Below are 16886 nucleotides of genomic sequence, written 5' to 3' on the forward strand. Positions count from 1 at the left end.
GATTTGCCGCTAGGCTGGCGACAGCCTTAGGAGCAAAATGAAATTCACAAGCAGAACTATTTTCACCCGGAAATGATATTTTACCGATTTTACCGCAAAGGCGGGGATTATCCTGTGAAAGCTAAAGCAATTTTTAAAAATTATTTTTTTTAAAGATTTTTACAAGCTTTATGGGAGGATGGGGGGTGGGGGGTGGGCTGGGGGTGTATTCGCCTTGGTGTGGAGAATAAACAGCCTCTGAGAAAATCCTGCTGTATGTACGTTGCAACAGTAGTACGAACTCCTATACGGGGAATAATGCGACAGCACAGAGGCCAATATTGGCCTTTTCTTCTCTACCGCCCCCTTCTCCACGGGGTCACATCGACCGCATTGCTGTACGTTGAGGCAGCATAACGGCCAGTCTAACCTGCCTAAAATACGCATAATTCTTGGATGAAGTGCTGTACAAGCACAGCGGTTCTAGGATTAGGACTGATCCCTTCACTTGTTCACAAGATTCAAGTATTGACACTCGCAAGATAGAAAGCAATAACCGGGATCTTATTTCAAATGTCTATAATACTTTAGTTCAATAAGCTTACGCGCTAGTCATACCCTTGTCGCCGCGCTTTGATCCGTGCTGGCGACACACGCCGCCACGAGACATTTCGAGTTTAACAGTAATTTATCGAAAGGCTGACCACGCCGCTTCCTAGCCATTTCCAAAATCGTTGTTTTACGTTACACAATTAAACACAACAAGGGCTTGGTCAAAATACTTCTGTTTATTAGACAAAGCAGAAAACACTCCGATTGCACTGTCGGTAGTAAATACACCATGGAAGTTACAAATGTTTTGCGGTCAGATAATGTAATTATCATTGAAAAGCACGAGTACGGGCACATCTTGTGAGACAGGTCTGTAACAGCTGGTAACAAATGACATCCCAAATATGAACGAGTATTTAGCAGTGCAACGTTGCTTTGAATCTCCGGGGTAGAAATACGGTGAACACTGACTGTGTCTCCAGCTCACATTATATAACAGCTCACTCTCTACAAACTGTAGACAACTGCACTACTGCATAAACAATGAGTAAATCAACCGGCAAAAGTCACAAGAAAAACAATATCAAAAACAAAAATCTGTACCAGATATTAACTGCTGCTCTAGTAATGAACTGGACAAAGGGCAGGATATATCACAGCAAATCACACACTGTTCCTGGGAACTGAACAGACACAAAGAATAGAGATACCTTGGATATACTGGCAAGTTATGTGTAAACTATACAACAAATAGAAAAAGACTTTATTACACGCAGTCGTGCATTTAAAATAAGACACATAAGGCAGTGATCCTAAACTGAAGTTTGACAATGAGATTCTCTGTGTTGTATAACATTTACAAAACATGTTGAGGTGGGTAAACAATAGATAAAAAACAATAACATTTATACAATACTGTCACTAGACACTGAAGTGTCAACAAATTATACATACATGTAGCACCGACGTGGGAATGTTATTTAACACAGTGGTCTTCCGTATAAAATGAAGTTATTGATAAACATTTACAACGTATCTGTTTTTTAAAACCCACCTACTGCCTGCCTATCAGTTCAGATTTAGGGTTGGGCAGAATGCAGGGCTTGCTGCCTAAAACGATGTTCCAGGGTTTTGGATCCAACAACCCACCCTCCATATTGCCTCCACCCCCCTCAGAGAGATACCTAATGTTTGGTAACAATCCCTTTTAGATACCATTTACATGTAAGTGAAATATAAATAAAATTATATTAAATGAATCAAGAAATCAACAAGCAAATAGTTACATGAATAAGCCCAACACAGACTTTTATACAAAGGGAAAAGTTAGATTTAAATAAGGATGTGGAATTGAACATGAGTAATAAAGAATCTAACAATGCTATCAAATTTTTAACATAAGAAAAAGACATAAAAAGCTAAAACAAAAAGCTGCACTTGTACAAACTGCGTATAATGTGCCCAACAAGAAAAAATTCTTAAAATTCACATTCTACATATATTTCATATTTCATCTGTGAAATCAGAAACTAAGGAACTGAAGAGCCAGCACATTATGATATAACCACTATATTAGCAAGGTAACAGCCACGCCCCTCCCCTCTCCACTGGGCTGAGTCATAGCTGAGACCCAGGCAATGTACATCTATGTTGTGTGTCCATCATGGCAGATGGACACATTTAGCCAGATGACCAGTGGGCATCCTATCTTTTATTATAAAGACAATCACTGTGCTGATTTAATACTTTACAAACACTCTGTGACATGTAGTGTACAATATTTAAGTAGTAGCACAGAGTATGAGTGAATAGTGCCCACATCTTCATGAATAACAGCACAGCATACAATATACACAGTCTACTACTACATCACAATGTTTTATTTAATAGTCTCTTCTTTATCTGTCCATCTCTCCATACTCCATGCTTGTATCAGATCTTATGTGGCCCACCTCTGCCTCATGTCTGTAGTGTGAAATCAGTTGGTGCCCAGCACCATTTGCCATCAAAATCATGTGTATGTAGAATCTGGAAGGCGCAAATGATGTGAACTGCGAAGTGATTCGCGTGATTTTCGTGATCCACTTCCCACCCTATCCATGCTGCTTGCACTGATAGGCCTCTGGCCTCTGCGTCTCCTGGTGCTTCCACGCCCTTCATCGAAGGGAATTAGACAAAAGACCTGAATGAAGAAAGAGGAGCAGTTGTTAACATCTTGAGTATTACCACGGATCTAACATTATCACATATGAATGCCAAGTTATAAAATGTTCAGTAAAGAGGCACCATTGAGTTAAATGTACAAATATTACAATGCAGCCAAACCCATAGTAATTTCTGGTCAAAATTTTAAGTCCTAATAAATAAGGGCACTTTCCTGGCTAAGATGTATTATACCTCTAAATACATTATGAATTTTAATGTAGGCAATGGAAACTTTAATGACAACATTAACATCAATACTTAATTAAAATTTATCCATCAATAAACTACAAAAATATGAGATAATTGGTATAGTGTATATTTCTGATTTCTCTGGTGCAGCAGACAACAAAGAATACAGTGTGGGAGAGTGATTGTGGTAGAGGTGCTGTGGAAGCTCAACAGAACACATTTCTGCACTCTGCTCACCTACCACAATGTGGTAACAGTCTCTCTCTCTCTTTTGCACTTCAAGCTAAGAAGTTTTAGAGGCTTCAATTTCGTATTTAAAGAACCAAAAACCCACACTCCAATAGCAGGATTTTTCAGAAAAAAAAAAAAAAAAAAAAAAAAAAAAAAAAAAAAAAAAAACACCATCCACTGTTTGTGAAACTTTAAATGCCCATTTCATGACTATATTTTCCAAACAATTAAGTCAGAAAAAACTTTTTCAATGCTCAGAGAAACTGTTCACAAATAGTTTTGAGAGGAATTGCAAATAACAAATGTGTATCCATACACACTAGATAAAAAAGTTTTAAAAATGCTGAAATGAACAAAGCCAAAATTAGATCATTTATCAAAGGGGCCAATATAAACAGTTGTGCAATGCTAATTGTTCTGTTCAGTCAGATCAGAGACACTTCAGTCCTCTTCAACTCCTCAGGACACAGATAGTGGACAGGACATATTTCTTTACTGAACGTACATGGGACTGCATGCATCACTTGGATGGCAGACCAGGACAGTGTGATCACCAGTGTTAACTACACACTGCTGCTACTACTACTATTACACACAGTGATACATGCCAACTATAACCATGCAGAGCCTATATAATGACTGTGTACAGGCACTGGCAATGTATGGTACAAGAATACCACCCACTACCTGGGTCTAAACTACTTGCAACCCAAATTAACATTCGTTAAACACTTGTTAAGTTTCCTATTCAAGTGTTTATAAAAAGGTCAAAATTTTAATCATGCTTTGTAAGTGCTACATTCTGAAAACCTTAACGTGTGTTTATAAACATTTATATATGTATGTGTATATACACTCAGGCACATACAAAACCATGCACATGTGCAAGTGGTCTTCACTATGCAAATTGGACAAAAAGTGAAACTTCATATATTATGTAATATAGGGAAGGAGAATCAACAATGGCACGATTTTTCTTAAAAGAATCAGAATCACATTGTAAAAATTATTGTTGCTCTTGACATAAAAATTTGAAAACAAACCATAATTCTCCCCCTATAATACTACAATATTAAATAGTTACCTCCAGGAAAGTCCAAGGAAGGAAGGAAGAGGTGGAGGAAGGAAAAGTAAGAATAACCCCATGCAACATCTAGGCTGTACATGTAACAAGACACTCTCTCTCTCTCTCTCTCTCTCTCTCTCTTCCGTCACTGGATGCACACAGACACACAAAAAAGCACATGGCACCATTACACATGCCTTCAACCTGAGCTAGGAAGTCACAATTAAACTAAGGCTTTCATTTCTCTGCAGCAAAGCTGATGATTACACAGACGTAAACCACACATTTTTATATATAAAAAAAGGTCGCAGTCCCAGACAGAGGGCACTATTTTTGTCTAAGTGGGTGTTTGGAGTGTACAGTTACTGAGTAGATGAGCATAGAAGAATACATTTTGTTGATGTATTTACAGATTGTAATATTTATGATAGTAGCAGCCTGGACACACGAGTAACTATTAAACATACAGTCCATGGAATGGAGGCCTGTCACTATTCCCTATTGCAAAATATCTGTCCCATGTAAGGATCTTTAAAAGGTATATATAAATATGTGCACACATAAAACAATCACTGTATCCATCAAATCTCCAAACAGACAGTGTGATACCGCATGCTGTGTGATTTAACATGAAACTGGCATACACTACTCACTACACCAAGTGCTGTGCTCAGTGCTCAAGTTATTTTAATGTTCTGTTAGCAAAAAATGAGAAGAAAAATTGTGGGAATGCTGCAAAAGCTTTCTAAGGCATAATTTGATGACTTATCAGCCTTGTAAGAAGATTGGAATCTTCTGCAGGTACTGTCTCATAGTTCAGGCAGCAATTTTTATCATCCAGAAAAGTGGCATGATTCTCATCAGAATTTGACAATAAAATGCTGATTAGCTTAAACCAAGGTTTTGTTTGTCCTTCCTTCAGGGAACAGGTACTTGATAGCAACCTTGGGGATAACAGAGAGATCAGGCACAGGGATTGGAACCAAGTATCTCCTCCCTGCAGTGAGGACCAAAATTGTCTCAACCAATTTATTTTCTGCACCTGTCATTTTACTGAGCAACATACCCAAGGCACTAAAAGCACTAATTACATATTTTTTCCCTATGAAAATAAATGAAACGCTGCTAAACTTTAAGATGTACCATGCATATTTCCTTTGAGCCACTGGGTAATGAACACTTTTCTTGTCCTTTTTTTTTTAGTAAAAAAGCTATGAGCAGTTTGTGACTTCCCTCAGTTCTTATAATGCATTTGTTAAAGACCTGGACTCAATCCAAAGATAAGGACCAATCTGCATGTCACACCCCAGCATGTCTCTGTCTTCATTCACAGCGCCATCATACTGACACTTGCTACTGACTACTTTACAAGATTTCATCTTCATGAAAATAAAGTAAAACTGGAACTTTACAATTACATTGGAAACTATGACAAAAAGGCTATGTGCAAAATGGACTGCACTGGCTAGTAAAAAAATAATAATTTAAGTCAATAAAAAGAAAAAAATCGCAGAGCTAAATACTAGAAACTGTGACATGCAAACTGAACCAATATTTTTCAAATTGTTGAAATGAATGTATGATAGATGCTGCGGGGGGAAAAGTCAGCCTTCTCTGCACATACAGTATTGCTAACCGAAAATTTCAATTGACCAACTTAAATTCTCTGTTAAATCTTTTATGTAAACCCTCACCACTTCAACATATAATTGAAATTAAAATGAAACAGTTTTTGGTAAAAAGCAAAATTATCTACATAGTTCAATGTACTTTGTGTCCCTACTAGTATTTAAGGTGGAATGAATAATATTCTAATTTGTGCACAAGCATCAAGGGTTAAGTTCTGAAGATTCTCTAGTGATTTCTAGTGATCTGTTAAGACTTGAATATTTTGGACTGAGAATTGGTCCAATTTGCCCTGTCAGGTGACCAGAGTACAAGTGATCCTATGTTGCCATATGGATCTATTTCAGTCCTGTAGCCAGCAATTTCAAAACGGTCTCTTTTTCTGAAGAAGAGGACCTTATAACCCCCTTAGCTGACTCATGACATAAAACAAGTCTCCCACCCCCCCACCCCACCTACAGGCCTACTTTTTCCATCCTGCATAGCCCAGTCTGATCACTTCTGATCACTTTTGCAAAAATCTTACCACTGGGTTATTAAAAAAAAGCCAAAACTTCCTTTTGGGAATAAGTAGTGCACGAGTATTATCATGGACTTGTACTCCCCAGAGGAAATGTATGTGCAGAAAAGCCTGGCAGACTTAATCCCATGCTACATGAAGTAATAAGTTCTAGGCGAGACAAGCTAATTTGAAAAGAAATCAATGTGCAAATGAGCTAAAAAGTTACATTTTGCATGATAACCAAGTGTCAACATTTTTTTTTCTTTTTTTTTTTTTTTTGTGGATAATGGTCTACCTTTTTTGTTGTTGTATTTGATCTCAAACAGGTTTGGGATGAGCCCAGGTGTGGCAAGAAGAAAGATAAGGCGAGGAGTAGATGGCTTACGTTCTATTTCCTTGGCGTAAGCAGGATTGTTAAAGTTGCAAGGAACAAAACAGAAAACCTGGTGGGAAGAAAAAGTCAGAAGAGATGCTGTTAGTTATCATGTCATCCTCATGCAGCAAGTCTAGAAAATGATGATGAAGAAAAACACTATAGAAAAGTTATAAACATTCCAGCTCAACAAAGCATTCTTCCCAATTTGTATTATGCTCAACATTAAAATACACTACATGTAAAAAATTGAAGTTTCTAAACAATATGTGGCCAATGGTGATAATAACCACTAATTAATGTCACAGGTTTACAGTAGTTCATAAAATTAGATACTTGATAAATACATTCTTGGGAAAAGCTGCAAGTAAATGGTAATAACGAATCCAAAATAAATGGTTTTCTTAGTTCTTATTGGCATAAATTTTCAATTTGTCTGAGGATGTCTGTTCGTTAGTTACATATCTCAGCAAAAAGTTGATTGACTACAGTGAATGTGATGAAGAACTTCTAAAAAGGTGTCTGAACTCATTAGTAAGGTGTCTCAGCAAAGAGATGACCACAGTTAGTGTGATATGGAACATCTGTTTATGACAAATATTACATACTGAAAAATGTCATGATTCCAAACAAAATGCAGATTATATCTTTGAAAACTGCACTAAGAATCTCCATCGTTTTTATCATAAGAAAAAAGAATTTTCAAGTATTATATACTTATAACCTTAAATAAACTACAAACAAAACCAAAACAAAGTAAGTTTGAAAACTGTTCTACAAAAGATGCCATTTCACTTTCTGTTCTGACAATGTGATTTCTTCACTGCATGGTGCAGTTCAATTACATCAAGTAACCACTTGACATAAACAGCAACTTCATTTTACATACAAAATAATGCCTAAAAACTATACAGAAATCACCTCATTACAAAAGTAGCAAAAAGAAAATCTTTCGGAGTCAACTTCTTTGAATTTCACCTCTATGTATGCGTCACCAAATGTAGCTCACAGAGGAAATATTTTATGTAAAATTAAACCAAATGTAAGCACCAAAAGGATTAGTATTTATAATCAACAAGAAAAAAAAAACACAATTCTCAGTATTATTATAAAGACCGTGTTTAGTTTCAAACGTTCTGAAAAATCACACCTTCAAAATTCACAAATCTACATCAATGAACTTTAAATTCTTTACCATGTTTTCTAGGACAAAACATGCAAAGATGTCTTTTTTAAAATCAATCTAACAAATTGAACATGATTAGTTGTAAACATGTGGCAAAAGTTGCAGGCAGTCTGAGGCAAATACAACATCATATTCTTGACACAAAACTTACTTGATCTGTTGGCATCATGCTGAAGTCGTCTGGTGGGTTGGTGATGACGTAACGTTTTGATGATGGACTCTTTGCTGTAGAATTGGTGTCTCGGAATCGGTAGAGACCAATACATAGGATACCATAGCTCCTCAGGGCAGCCACAAATAAGTCTCCATATTTCCCTCCCTCCTGCAAAATAGAACATTTGGACCATCAATCCAAGATGCAATAATAGCAATAATTAGCAATAATTTTATTTGGGTGACAACAGGTCAGCTCATAGATGTATATGTACAAAACTTTTTGTATTATGACACACACACACACAAACACACATGTACACACACATGCACACACACTAAAACAAATCCAAACGTAATATCAATAATTATATGACAACAACAAGCCACACAGTCTGAACACATACACTGTACCACACATGTGTTTACAGCTAGAGACTACCCACCCCATATTGTGATAATGGTCCTTCAAACAAGGAGATCTGTCCTACTCGGCACCGGCTCCTATTGGACAAAATATCTGGAGTGCTGAAGCCTCCACGCATGCCAGCGCCCTCTGCCAGGATCTGTTCTAGCTCAGGGGTTGCACCACCAGTGATCAAAGTTCTTATAAGAGTCAACGCATTGTCATTGAAATATGTCTGAAATAAAGTAAAAGGCATGAATATCCAAGTAATTTTCAGTCTCATGGTCAAGCAGCAATGGACAATGAAAAATACTAAGACATTATTTGTCATTTTTCTTACAAATAAACAAAACAATCCTATGTAACTAAGCAATTTCAACACTTTTAGACCTCAGGAATCAGACATTTGCAAGCAGTGAAGTTTACATTGGTCATTTTGGTCAAATAATGTGTTCACAAAAAAAAACAAAAACAAAAACAAAAAAAACTTTAAAATCTCTATCAGGAGATTATGAAAACAGCTAAATTCTCATTAATAAAAACAGCATCAAAACTCTAAATAAAAACTAAACAATGACCTTTTTTCAAGAGACGTCATATACTGATGACATCTCATACCCAAAAAGTCTTTGTGCTCAACCCTTTGATTAGAACTGAAGTCATGAGAATGAAAGCACAATATATACAGAAAATTAAAACTGAACATATAATAACGTCCAGGAACTCACTGTGCTCATGAGAGAGTCCAGGACACTGACAGCAAACGCAGTCCCACAGGCAAAGGGCTGCGTCATGTAGAGCTCAGTGTCTGGGTCATCATCATCATCCTGGTCCAAGAACTGGACATTGCTATCATTGGCTGTGGAATAGATACAATATGACAATATCATTGTCTGAATGTAAATGGATGCATTCAGCAACAAAATCTTTTTAGTTGCATCCAGCAACATTTGACCTACAGCCCTGGCATGTTGTACACACTGAGGCATTAATGCTCTGTTGTGTTGTACAGACTGCTGTCTTGTTATTAGTACATGTATGTTATGTTGTACAGACTTACCTAACTCTGTGATCATTGGGATGTTGGAGCCATGCATACACTCCACCCTGGACAGACGCATAGGACTGCCAATAGGAGCAAATCCAGGAGGCAAGAACCCTAATTTAGGGAAGAATTATTTAAATTATTGAATTATGATTGAACTGGTGACAATAGGAGCTAATTAGGGAACCAAGGAATCCTGGAATCCCAGAGAACTCTTTAGTTAATATAACAGAATTAAAAATTAATGGAGCACAATTCTAGTGAACTTTAACAACAATGTATATCTTATAGTATTAATTTCTGTGCCTGTCAATCTTTAGATGACTATTTAATGAACAATCTATGGTAATAGGCAAAATATATATTTTTATTGTAATTAAGCTGTATACACCAGGTGTACTTCTGCCTGATGAAAAACAATTACCTAAGATGTATCTGTGAACATATTGACATTTTGAATATTTTTGTAAATGTCAATATACAGTCAAACAATTCACTAGGGGTAAACCATCATTTCATTTTTATACAAGTGTGAAATGTTTGACTTGGGTGATTTCTCATTTGGTGAACACCAAGAGAATACTGTAGTACCTTCTGTGTTCTGATTGAGCAATCCCAGGGTGTCATCAAAGGACATGGCTTTGATGTTCAGTGAGCAGAGAATGGCTTCTTTATCTACCAGGGTAGTGTCCTCAGAGGAGCCATGCTTGGCAGATAAAATCACACACATATCACACAGGTTGATATTTACAGATCTCAGTCGGGACCGGTTTAGCGGGGAACCCTAGGGAAGGAAATAACAATGGCTAAGTACGCATAATGTAATGTACCATAAAGGTACCACAAAATGTACCATGAAGGTACCACAAATTGTACTGTGAAAGTGAAATGTATCAAGAAATTATCACATAATGTACTATGAAGGCAGCATACATGGTACATGTAACAAGAAGACACCACAAAATGTACCAAGATGGTACCACAAAATGTACCAGAAAGGCTAGAACAGAATCACAAGGAGCATGTGTTAAGTTGCAATTCTAACCTCTATATGAACACATATGAGTAAAAGTTAGAAAACATTAGAAAACTGTAAAACTGTCATGAGAATTTATCATAATATATGTGCACTTTATGTGAAGTTACAAATTGAAACAACATGCAGTGCAGGTATTTAGCATATAAAAAAAGCACAACTTTTTGTTTCAAACTGGGAATCTTTCATTTTGTATTACATTTCTTTAAAATAACATGTTCAGAGAAGTCTGAATTTTCAAGACACCATAGGCTCCTCAAAAAGCTTATCTTAGTGGACTACACGTGTAAAAAAGTTAATATTTCTGCTGGCTAATATTTTAAAACCAAGACATCATATCACTGATTTGGCTAAATAACATTTAGTAACAAACAGAATAAAATGTGTACACTGATTTTTTTCCAATGTGGAACCCCTCAGTACCTACAAGTACATGTATTCTTTTCAACACAATCAACACATACCGGTAAAATATGAACTTTTGGAAAGTTATGCAATCCTTTCCATTCTCTCCTCAGGTACTCCTTGTCTCCAACTAGTATCACATCTTTGAGTTCTTCAAAGTGAAAGTTACTGGCACGTAATGGCATAACTAGATTACATAGACCCATGAGAGGAGAGTGTGTGTCTGCAAACACGCACACAACAACATGGCTGCTGTAGTTGTGTTTCACAGTTCCAGGAGGATCTCCCATTGTCTGGAAGAAATTTTCGACACATTTGTGTCCCTTTATGAAGTATATCCAGTGAAAAGGCAAAACAAGAACATTTATGTGACACAAAATACAGACCATAAAAACCACCATAACCTTGTAAGAAGATATTCCAAAAATTTATGCTTTTTTTGCCTTATGCCAAGAAAGAAGAATTTCTACGAGAGACAAACCTTATATATTTATATATCTAAAACAAATCTATTTTATAAATATACAAATATTAAAAAAATATGGTCCTTTGAAATCTGTAAGAAAAATGTGAGTTACTCACAAGTACTACATCTTCAAACTGTTGCTGTGGACACCAGTGGAACATTCCTGTGACATCAAATTTTATTTGATCCAAATCTGGCTGTGCATTGTCTGCCTTGATTGAAGGTGAGATCTTCCCTCCTTCTTCTGCTATTGTTTTGCTCTCAATTGGAGGCAAAGTGTTCAAATTGGCTGTACTACCTGGTCTAGAAATAGAAACAGAACTCCTGTCAAGTAGAAACATTGTAACTGCAGCTATGTACAATATAGACAGTTAACACACTGTAGATTGATTTTTACTTCTCTTTACTTGGCATGTGCAAAATAAAAGAAGAGTAATTCTGATTAACTAATCAATATTAAACTGAATAATTCAATGAGAAGGAAGAATAAATATTTGACAAAGGTTTTTTTTCAGTTAACAGTGCTTAGTTGAGCCACATTAATTAATTAATTTAAGATCTACAAATGCAGTGATGAGATATTTGGTTGTGACCAGATAGACTTAGGCCCCATTCAGAATGAGAAGAGGCGAGTGCTAGCTAGTCCACGATATAAATATGGCGGACCTACATGAAAGGAAGACCGTTTAATCCTGTAATGGTCTCTCCACCTCTCACATGGCTCCCCATTCTTCATCTCTCAATCGGTTGAATTGGGCCGAGATTTAATTATTGTGCCCCTGCAGGGACGATGCATGGGGAGGTGTATGAGAGACCATTACAGGATTAAGCGGTCTTCCTTTCATGTAGGTCCACCATATTTAGGTCATGGCCTAGCTACATGTAGCACTCAGCTCTTCTGATTCTGAATGGTCCCTTACACTGCTGTGTAACATTTCATAATTAGTCATTTCAAGGAGAATTGGGGTGGGGGGGAGGTTGACAGAGATTATTCACATTTATTAAAAGTTAATTAACCAAAAACATGAAAAATAAAGATTGCATGATTATGAATATATATGATCAGGAAGAAGGGAAGCACTTCAAATAATAATCAAGATATAATAAATTCATTCAAAGATATCTAATATACTATTCAATGCATACAAAATAAACCAGTTGTGATCCATTATATAGTAACAATATTTACAATTAGTATATCTTCAAACTATACAATAATGTAATAGTAACTCAATTTAACAATGTATGTCTGAATAGTTTTGGGTAAAATTGCAATGATATAAATATTAAATCAATAGTCTTTAAGATTAAATAAATTTTTTCTTAAAATGACCCACAAATTTTTAAAATACCCTTTATATAAAAGACAAAAGAAGGATTTCAAAAAGGTCTGTGAAGAAAATCTAAATGACAAAATGCATTCAAAATTTGCAAAGTCTGCATTAAATGCCGTATAAAGATGCAGAGAGTTCAAACAGTGAAATTTCTACATCTTTGCCAAGCAAGAATATCTTGTTTTCATATAAGCATAGATATAAGATCAAAGTTGAAGATTAACTAAAAAAAAAATACAAAGTAAATGTAAAAAAAAAACATAATAGTTCTTAGAATGTCATATTATTTTTATCATCTTAGCCAATGCCAAGTACAAAATGTTAGAGCCTGCTTCTACCATACTTGCACAAGTTTATTTTTGCACAGCAATATTGACAGATGTTTGAGGCCAGACCACACTGATCACAAGCATCTTGACAACGAACTACTATGTTAATATATATATATACATATGATGCAAATAACAGCATGCAAATTTTAGTAAAACTGTAAACACATATCCTGCATTCCCATGTCTATCAGGGCATGGCAACATGCAGTTGGACACATACCATCATGTCATGCACAAATGCACCAAAAGACTTATTTGTTTAGCTGACTATAAGCAAGTACTTTCTCAGAGCTTGTCTCTATTGATAGTCTGTAAGTTAAACCTCTGAGGACTGCAAGTTGTTGCAGCAGCAGGTGGAGAGCCTTTGGTGTTTGCACGTGTGTTTGTGTGTGTTTGTGTGTGTCTGTCTTAATAATGGTATCAAATGTGGATTTGTACAGCAGCTGTAGAATATGATGTTGGTATTGGTAATATGTCAATAATCAGACTTCTACAAGTACCTATAGTAATGCTGGTACTAGTGCTACTTCCCCTTCTGCCAATGTTTCAAAATTAAGGTTAAAATACGATTTACGGAGCAGCGGAAAAACTAAGGAATCTATTCAGCCTACACATTTACCAGTGTAACAATTATTACACATATATGTGTGTAGTCTGCAGAGGACAGTGTAACTGGGGTTATCAGCAACTATCTCTACTAATATTAATACCTGAGTGATGTCAACCAAACAGTTGGGTTACCCGTTGTTGGTTAAGAAGGAAGTGAAAAACATAAAACAGAGATCAAGAGGGAGATAGTGGCAAACAAACTACAACAACATCTAGAAAAAACTGATGACATTCTCATTTAGGAGATTTTAGACTGTTAACACCAAAGGGAAAAAAGGTTGTTGCCCAGGTTAAGCTTGTTATTAAATGAATAAAGAACAAAAGTTTCAGAACTGGAACTATGAGTGAAGCCATACTTTTTCGTGGACCTCAGAGGGCCCAAAGTTTTCCCATGATTTTTATCAGGTGAAGAATGTTTTTTGTCATCCTTTTGCTTATCAACCCTGTTGCTGCGATTTCTGAAATTTAACGTCAAGAGACGGTACATCAAGCAGTGGTTTGAATATTAAACAAAGGGATACAAAACAAAGGTTTTCATGGTACAGGGAACACAAATTTAAACTATACAAAGTAAATAATAGTCTCTGGTGAAATGGTGGATTTGCCACAGAGAAGCTAACAAACTTAATTTCCTTGCAGCACCAATTTAATTTTGTACAAACCTGCATGCCCTTAGTTTCAGACAGAGAGCAATAAGAGCCAACACACAGCAAATTTTGCATCAGTAATCTCATGCTGTATATTTTACACCAATTTGAAAATTACAAAATTTTAAAGCAACATATTCACCAAAGACTTCTCAGCATATTGTTCACAAAACAATATAACATTAAAGGTGTAAACTAGGCCATAAATACTAAAATAGATCAATGAAAATGACATATGACAAAAGCAAGAGTCTACTGGAACAAAAATTGTTACTAATAAAGCTTTTCAATATGATATATAAAGTTCATAAAAATATAATATAATATAACAGTCTGTGAATGCAGTCGCCAGATACAAGTACCATACACATGGGAAAGCATACAGTGCCACTTCAGTGCTTGATCATAGTAAGGTTCCTTGTGTACTATGTAATGAGTATTAAAAATTTTATACTAGTGGCATATCCCCATATTTTGAACCAAAAAGTAATATCTGTAAGACAATTGTTTTGTAACTTGTGACAATCTATAAAGAAACTATAAAGAATTTTGGAAAACTGAAATTTAAAAGCCACTTAAGTCAATATTTCTCAAAGTTAGGACCAGAATATGGGAGCCACAAAGTGACTTCTCAGCTGAAAAATCATTTAAAACTTTTTGACTGCTAATCAGGTGAGACAAAAGAGCACACCATTGATCAGCAACTTTAAAATGTCTTCAACTGAGAAGGCAGTGCAATGGAATCAGTCACTATCACTAGTTTCTTGAATGCCCTATAAATATAAAATTAGAAAATAAGAGAAAAAAGTTCCTGTGCCTCTGTTTTGACAAGTGCCAGAAAAATCATATCCTACTCAACCTTAAACTATTGGTACTGCTCACAAAGATTACTCTGAACAAAACAATCAGGGAATAAGATCATTATCAATCTGGGGCCCTGCGGGCATGGATACACCATCTACTCTGGTAGGAACTAAATGCATTGACAAAAGTTAAAATTTAGATAATTATGATGAACTGTTTTTGAAAATTCTTGAATGATTGCATAGACCATTATATCAAATCATGAAAATACAATGTTGTAACAAACATCTTTATTTAGCCTGAGGTTGCTTAAATACAAATGAGGATCAAATACCAACAAAGTATCTGGTATCTTGTTATGCACATAATGCGTCTCATGTAATTTTATCAAGTAGACATGCATCATAGACACTGCAAGTAGGTTTTTGATATTGCAGAAAACACACTGTTGCTGAATATGAATTCTAACAAATCCTGTAGCATAACCTGCTGTCATTTAGAATGTACACACACTTCTAATAAACCTGGTCATTTTCCCAAGTGCAAAGTTCAGTTCAGCAAAGTGTAACACCCGACAGGTAAAAAAATACAAGAAAGGTATGTTCAGAATCCTACTGACTTAAAACCCAAATAGTCCACCTGGTGTCACCAGATAACTCCATTAAAACATCATTGTGTAGCACCCCAAGGTATCCCTGGAAGGGGGCGGGGGTACATGAGCTGACTTACCTTGTGACAACAGATATGACTTTTGCAGGTTTCTGTGAATACAATTCTGAAAATGCCTTTAGTATTGAGTTAGCACTGTCTCTTACCTTGGCGGTTTGATTGGTGAGGCACCCCCTGCAGACACTCTCCTGGACTCACTGGGCACCATCAGTCCCTGGACCCCTACTGTAGAACACAATCAGTACAGAGCATTAACTGCATGATAACACCTAGGATCTGCTAGTGTGCACAGTGATGGAAGCATGGGGGGGGGGGGGGGGGGGGGCAGCCATCAGCATTGGAACTTTAGAACTGTGCACTTTTTGAGGATGACTAAGCATGGGAATGATGTGATTGGAGAGGTTTTGTGCTGTTACTGGATGGCTTTTCTAATTTCTTGTGTTATATTTGCTAGTACATGTCAAGTATATGGAACAAATTAAAATGTTGTGTTTTAGTGTCAACTATTGCACTTAAAATTTTATGTTTAAGATAAGGGTTATATGCCCAAAAGGTTAAAATATGATTAATGTCTATAGAACAAAATGTCAGTTATAAAACATGCAGAAGCTTTCTAGTATAATCCACATCACCTTAAAGTTTACCTATGTGGTGCTTACAGTGATATATAAATATGTATATATTTAACACTTATATACAATATTGGAAGAATTCCATCACTTTGTTCAGTTTGTTTATTCTAAATTAGCAACATAAGGCTCAAATTGTCCCTAAAACAGCTGGGTACAAAAGGTACGGATGTTAAGGTTCTGAAAAGAGATCCTGAAAGATAAACATCTTGGGGTACCTGGATATAAATATCCCATTTGGTAGGTATGGGATACATGTATTTCTCTCCTCTGATTAACTTGACTGACAATATCTCAAAGTTAATTATGAATTAAAATTAATTACATTGCTAGCTGTTAGCATCACCCAAGTTGGTCAATAGTAATAAATATAATTGTACTGAACAAATCTTAAAGTAGTAAAATGCCAGTGAGCTATGCTGCTGAAATCCTCTGATACTGT

At 36.0% G+C, this 16886-nt stretch overlaps 1 protein-coding gene across 13 annotated transcripts in view; it reads right to left on the reverse strand.

Annotated features, from left to right (window-relative positions):
- Positions 1-748: 748 nt before the first annotated feature.
- LOC106176102 (calcium-activated potassium channel slowpoke) overlaps positions 749-16886 on the reverse strand; it is a 60705-nt gene continuing 44567 nt past the window's right edge. For 8 of the 13 annotated variants that reach the window (XM_087005883.1, XM_013558330.2, XM_087005887.1 and 5 more), the window contains 10 exons: positions 15962-16040; positions 14052-14153; positions 11537-11723; positions 11014-11247; positions 10105-10297; positions 9529-9627; positions 9197-9327; positions 8509-8703; positions 8061-8231; positions 749-2713 (listed from right to left, as the gene is read on the reverse strand). In XM_087005883.1, coding sequence (XP_086862009.1) covers positions 2543-2713; positions 8061-8231; positions 8509-8703; positions 9197-9327; positions 9529-9627; positions 10105-10297; positions 11014-11247; positions 11537-11723; positions 14052-14153; positions 15962-16040 — 1562 coding nt within the window. In that variant the 3' untranslated portion in view covers positions 749-2542. Of the gene's footprint in view, positions 2714-6735; positions 6794-8060; positions 8232-8508; positions 8704-9196; positions 9328-9528; positions 9628-10104; positions 10298-11013; positions 11248-11536; positions 11724-14051; positions 14154-15961; positions 16041-16886 lie in introns of all 13 variants that reach the window. The other 5 variants (XM_087005886.1, XM_013558332.2, XM_087005890.1 and 2 more) reach the window with 2 other exon arrangements.

The sequence above is a fragment of the Lingula anatina genome, chromosome 2 (genome assembly GCF_051362555.1).
Source record: "Lingula anatina isolate TDL-2025a chromosome 2, LinAna3.0, whole genome shotgun sequence".
NCBI classification, from domain to species: domain Eukaryota; kingdom Metazoa; phylum Brachiopoda; class Lingulata; order Lingulida; family Lingulidae; genus Lingula; species Lingula anatina.